Source organism: Mus pahari, chromosome 4 (genome assembly GCF_900095145.1).
Source record: "Mus pahari chromosome 4, PAHARI_EIJ_v1.1, whole genome shotgun sequence".
NCBI classification, from domain to species: Eukaryota; Metazoa; Chordata; class Mammalia; order Rodentia; family Muridae; genus Mus; species Mus pahari.
The window spans coordinates 51,475,660-51,482,048 of NC_034593.1; the positions used below are offsets into that span (position 1 = coordinate 51,475,660).

Sequence of the window (6,389 nt, forward strand, 5' to 3'; positions counted from 1 at the left end):
CCTGGTCTACAAAGTGAGTTCCAGGACACCCAGGGCTACACAGAGAAACCCTGTCTTGAAAAAACCAAAAATGTCACTGTGTGTGTGTGTGTGTGTGTGTGTGTGTGTGTGGTGTGTATGCGTCTCCCCCCAACCTTGCCCTCTTCAGTCCTGTTTGTGTGGAGATTTTGTTAGTGTCACCCTCAGTAGATTCAAGTGTCTTTGATAGGATGAAATGTCCTTTGGGTACATGCCCAGGAGTCGTAGAGTTGTGTGTCTTGAGGTAGATTGATTCCCAATTTTCTAAGATAACATCAAATTGATTTGCAAAATGGCTGTACAAGTTTGTGCTCTCACCAGCAAAGGAGGAGTGTTCCCCTTGCTCCACATCCTCACTATCCCCCTGCTATCTCTTGAGTTTTATATCTTAGCCTTTCTTTTTTTTTTCTTTCTTTCTTTTTTTTTTTTTTTTAAAGATTTATTTATTTATTATATGTAAGTACACTGCAGCTGTCTACAGACACTCCAGAAGAGGGCGTCAGATCTTGTTAGGGATGGTTGTAAGCCACCATGTGGTTGCTGGGATTTGAACTCTGGACCTTCAGAAGAGCAGTCGGGTGCTCTTACCCACTGAGCCATCTCACCAGCCCCTATCTTAGCCTTTCTGATGGATGTAAGATGGAATCTCTTCTAAGATGGAATTCAGAGTCATTTTGATTGGCTTTTCTCTTATGGCTAAGGATGCTGTTTCTTTAAGTGCTTCTCAGCTGTTTGAGATTCCTCTTGAGAATTCTCTGTTTAAATCTGTACTCCATTTTCAACTGGATTATTTTGTTGATGTCTAGAAACATGTCTTCTTCCCATACATGTGTTTCTACTCCATAGAGTGATTCACTCTGGAGTACGCCGGGGAGCGAGCCTCCAGGGTTCCACATAAGGGCTACTTGGTTTTTTAAAATTTCAGCTTTTGAAAATCTCATACAATATATTTTGATCATATTCTTTCCCTTCCCCCACCTCTTCCCAGGTTCTGCCCCCACTGCGTGCCCAACTTCATGTTCTGTCTATCATAAGAAACAATACCTGTTACAAAGGCAAAAGGTCTGCCCTGGCGTGTCATACCACTGCAGTGATTTTCCCCTCTCACAGCACTTACCGATTACTATCATCTTCATGGTTAAGAGTGGGACTTTGTGACCACTCCTCCTGTTCTGTGCTGGGATTTTGTATGCTGTGAGATTGTGCAGACCTTGTACATGCTGTCACACTCTCTGTAAGTTCTTACGTGCATCAGTCCTGTTGTGTCTGGAAAATGTGCTTCCATCACCTCTGGCTGTTATCTTTCTGCCTTCCCTCATGCAGAGATTCCTGAGCCTTGAGAGAAAAGGTGTGATAATAACATCCCAGTTGGGACTGTGCTGCAAAGTCTCGCACTGTTTATTTGTCTCGTTGTGGGTCTCTGTGCTCATTAGCATCTGCTGCAAGAAGCAGCTTCTCTTAGGTAGACTGGCTGATCCGACCATCTATAGGTACACTAGTACATTAGAGTCATTGTATTGATTGTTCATGTAGCAGAACAACAGGTTCTTTGCTTCATTAACAGTGTCAGGTATGGGTTCCATCCCATGGAGAAGCCTTTAAATTCAAATTTTAAAAGTGGTTTCCTAACTACCATAACAGTTGTACCATTATTGCAGCAGGATATCTTGCAGACAGATCACTGTTGCGGCTCATGGAATTCATAGCTGGTTAAGATTAAGGATTACTTTCCTTTTCCAATGGTGTGTGTAGATCTTCCCACCACTATGAACATTTTTTAGTAGGGTGAAACTTCTAGTTGAGAAGCATGTTCTGCATTGCAGGATATTTGATCACATTGTGTTATTTACTGGGAAAAAAAAACTTTCTAGTTGTATGGCTCAGCGTTTGGTACACACCTTTAATTCCTCCAGCTGGAATACAGACATGCCCTTAATGCACATCTTTTTTTTTTTTTTGAGACAGGGTTTCTCTGTATATCCCTGGCTCTCCTGGAATTCACTTTGTAGACCAGGCTGGCCTCAAACTCAGAAATCCGCCTGCCTCTGCCTCCCAAGTGCTGGGATTAAAGGCGTGCGCCACCATGCCCAACTCTTAGTACACATTTTAAATCCCAAACAGTGAAGGTAAAGTTAGTTTGTAGAAGGAAGCCCCATCTTTGAAAGTGATATCTAATTGAGCGACAGATGAGGTGACGGCTCAGAGAAAGATTTGACAGAATAGGATACGCCCAACTCTCATGAGAAGAGAAAGGAGAGGCCACATAAGAGGGAGCAGTGCAGAGAGAAAAAAAGAGGAGCCAGTTTTACTGGGACCGTTATAGAGAGACAGGTTGCAGAGAGAGAACAAGCTAGACACAGGTGATGAACAACCCAGAGGATGAGAAGGAGCCAGAAGATTAAAACATACTGCCAAAGTTAGTATGAGGCCAAGCAGAGCAGCTCAGTCAGAGGCTGAGAAAGAAGCTAGATTGAATCAGTCATCTTGGAGAGGAGTTTGAGCCACACCAACTAGGTTGAACAAGCTAGTCAGAGCTCAGAAAAAACAACAACAACAACAACAACAACAACAACAAAAAAAACAACTAAAACAGAGAGCATACTCATCAACAAATCTCAGAGGCTGGAAGCATTCTAGGCCTAGATTAGGTTGTAGGAAGGCTAGAAGCTACTAGGTCTATGCCTAAGTTAGCAGAGGGAGGCTGTGAGCCTTGGAGACAGCGAGCCTCTGAGAGGACAGTTACATCAGGCGAGTAAAAGTTACTTTTACAGGTCTATGCCATAAATATGTGTTGTCTTTAGCAATAGGGTTTTACTGTCAGGTTGTGGAAGGTTAACTAATAGCTTTGGCAATACCCCAAAGTGGTTTGGGGGCAGGGAGGGCACTATGAGATTGTAGCAGAATTTCCCCTGTCTAATTAGTTTAAATATTAGTGTAGCAGGAGGCCTGTGATTGGACAGGGAAAAGGGAGGTGGAGCTAAGAGTTGCCGGGTGGGGGGTGGGGGATGGGGCGGGGAGGGAGAGAGAGAAATAGCAAGATGGAAGATGATGAACAGGATGATGCAGAACCAGTGTGGCTTTAAATAGCCACAGGTAGATTTGTTATCATACGGAGAATATTAAAAACAGTAAGAGAAAAAGGTCAAGTAACATATAAAGGCAGACCTATCAGAATTACATCAGACTTCTCACCAGAGACTATGAAAGCTAGAAGATCCTGGGCAGATCTCATACACAAATAAGAGAACACAAATGCCAACCCAGAAAAACTCTCAATTACCATAGATGGAGAAAACAAGATATTCTATGACAAAACCAAATTTACACAATAGCTTTCCATAAATCCAGCCCTAGAAAGGATAATAGATGGAAAACACCAACACAAAGAGGGAAACTATACTCTAGAAAAAGCAAGAAAGTAATCTTTCAACAAACCCAAAAGAAGATAGCCACACAAACATAATTCCACCTCTAACAACAAAAATAGCAGGAAGTTACAATCACTTTTCCTTAATATCTCTTAAAATCATTGGACTCAACTCACCAATAAAAAGACATAGACTAACAAACTGGATACGAAAACAGGACCCAGCATTTTGCTGCATACAGGAAATGCACCTCAGTGACAAATACAGACACTACCTCAGAGTAAATAGCAGGAAAAGAATTTTCCAAGCATATAGTCCCAAATAAAATTGACTCTCAACTTAAAGTTATCAAAAAGGATAAGGAAGGACACTTCATACTGGTCAAAGAAAAAAATCTACCAAAATGAACTCTCAATTCTAAACATCTATGCTCCAAATGCAAGGGCTCCCACATTCATAAAAGAAACTTTAGTNAAGCTCAAAGCACACATTGCACCCCTCACAATAATAGTGGGAGACTTGAACACCCTACTCTCAGTAATGGACAGATCATGGAAACAGAAACTAAACAGAGACACAGTGAACCCAACAAATTATGAACTACATGGATCTAATAGAACATTTCATCCAAAAGCAAAAGAATATACCTTCTTCTCAGCACCTCATGGTACCTTCTCCAAAACTGACAATATAATTGNTCACAAAACAAGCCTCAACAGATACAAGAAGATTAAAACAATCCCATGCACTTTATCAGATTACCATGGACTAAGGCTGGTCTTAAATACCAGCAAAAACAACAGAAAGCAAACATACACATGGAAGCTGAACAATGCTCTACTCAATGATAACTTGGTCAAGGAAGAAATAAAGAAAGAAAGACGTTTTAGAATTTAATGAAAATGAAGACACATCATACTAAAACTTATGGGATACAATGAAAGCAGTCCTAAGAGGAAAACTCATATAGCTCTGAGTGCCTCCAAAATAAACTGGAGAAAACTTACACTAGCAGTACACATGAAAGCTATAGAAAAAAAAAAAAAAAAAAAAAANAAGCAAATACACCCAAGAGGAGTAGAAGGCAGGAAATAATCAAACTCAGGGCTGAAATCAACCAAGTGGAAACAAAAAGAACTATACAAAGAATCAACAAAACCAGGAGCTGGAGCCGGGTGTGGTGGCCCACGCCTTTAATCCCAGCACTTGGGAGGCAGAGGCAGGCGGATTTCTGAGTCTGCAAAGTGAGTTCCAGGACAGCCAGGGCTATACAGAGAAACCCTGTCTCGAAAAAACCAGTATAATAAGATATCTATCTATCTATCTATCTATCTATCTATCTATCTATCTATCTATCTATCTATCTATCTATCTATCTATCTTACTGATAAAATTAAAAGAAAAAAAGTGCTTGCTTCAGCGGTTTGGTATCCTGAGTTAATTTCCTGCAGGTTGTATAAAAGTATCTGACTGCACAATGTCTGTGACCTCCATACGCCTGCTATGACAGTGGCAACTATGCACATGCACAGGGACTTGCATGCACACATACGCACACTTCATGCCACACAATAATAAATAAAGCAGAGTTATATCTATTTTAAGTGGGTAATGCAGATCTCATGTAATGTACTTATACACCCATGGATTCCCTTTAAAGGCAATGCTTTATTTTAAAGTATAAAGATTCACAGCACATTAGAAATTATACTTTTTATCATTGCTTAGAGCAACGACTTGTGGTTCTCAGCTGAAAGCATACACAAATGTTTCTAAGGGCAGGGAGACAAAGATTGAAGTTAACAGGTCTGGACAAACTAGTTTTGTTCCTGTCTGGAGGGTGAAGAGTCATTCACCAGAATGCAGTTGGCTTTCCACTGTGCCTTTGTTCATCTAGGCTATTGTAATAAGGGACAAGGGGGCAGAAACTGGTCCATACTTCATAAGTTCATGTAAGAGTGACAAGCTCCACAAAAGCATAACTGTGCTTATGACTATTGCATGGGTGTAGCACCAGCTAGCATCTGTTGACAGAGGAAAAAAAAATCAACGTTGATGGCTGGAGAGATGGCTCAGCAGTTAAGAGCACTGACTGCTCTTCTGAAGGTCCTGAGTTCAAATCCCAGCAACCACAGGGTGACTCACAACCATCGGTAATGAGATCTGATAAGACAGCTACCGTGTACTTAGGTATAATAAAAAAATAAATCTTAAAATAAAAATCAGTGTTGATAGGTTATTTTTACCATTACTAATGCTTATTACTATAATTTCAGCACTAATGTTTAAATATTCTATTTACTTCCTATTAACAGTTTCACCTATTTACCCAGCTCTATAATTCCCATTCACATGACCCTTCATCCTCAGGAGACAGGGGAGTTCATTTCCTGTTGTTGAGGACTGTGTCTGTCTCCCACCACCGAGCACAGCCTGCAGCCGAGGCGGCACTCTTCCGTCGTCTCTTACGGTCCCTGTTGCAGTTATTGTTACGTGTCATAGAGTAAAATTCTAACTCTGGGGTTGTTGTAGGGTATCAACCAGAGAAGACTGCTCAGAATGTGAGTTTAAGCCAATAAAAAGTTTTTATTAGCTGGTGTGCAACTACACTGGGAGTTTGGCATTCCAGTGTAGTCCCAAGCCTTTCTCAGGGTGAGCTTTTAAGCACAACCCCCACCCTCACACATCCTGGGTTGACACACTTGAGTTAAAAAGAACAGTTAGTCAGAAGCCAAAACAAGGCTAGTAAATGTATGGACTTTCCCAGAACTATGGACATTAATGGACTTGGTACTTGTTCATTTTGGCCAGTGTGCTGTCTATGAGCTGAGTTTTATGGCCTGAATGGCACCTCCACCATGGTGTTAGCTGTGCTCCCCAGGGGCCTGTTACAGGGTGGTGGTACTTGAGAATAGGGCCTGTGTGAGGTGATTAGATCTTCAGGGGCCTTTGTGAACAGATTTAGTGTCTGTCTATTTGAGAAGGCCTGGATCTCACTATGTT

At 41.3% G+C, this 6,389-nt stretch overlaps 1 protein-coding gene across 1 annotated transcript in view; it reads left to right on the forward strand.

Moving 5' to 3' along the window:
- Positions 1 to 5,893, forward strand: part of Selenot (selenoprotein T) — a 31,853-nt gene extending 25,960 nt beyond the window's left edge. The window contains exon 7 of the mRNA XM_021196917.2: positions 5,702 to 5,893. Within this exon, the coding sequence (XP_021052576.1) occupies positions 5,702 to 5,893 (192 nt within the window). The remainder of the gene's footprint in view (positions 1 to 5,701) is intronic.
- Positions 5,894 to 6,389: the final 496 nt, after the last annotated feature.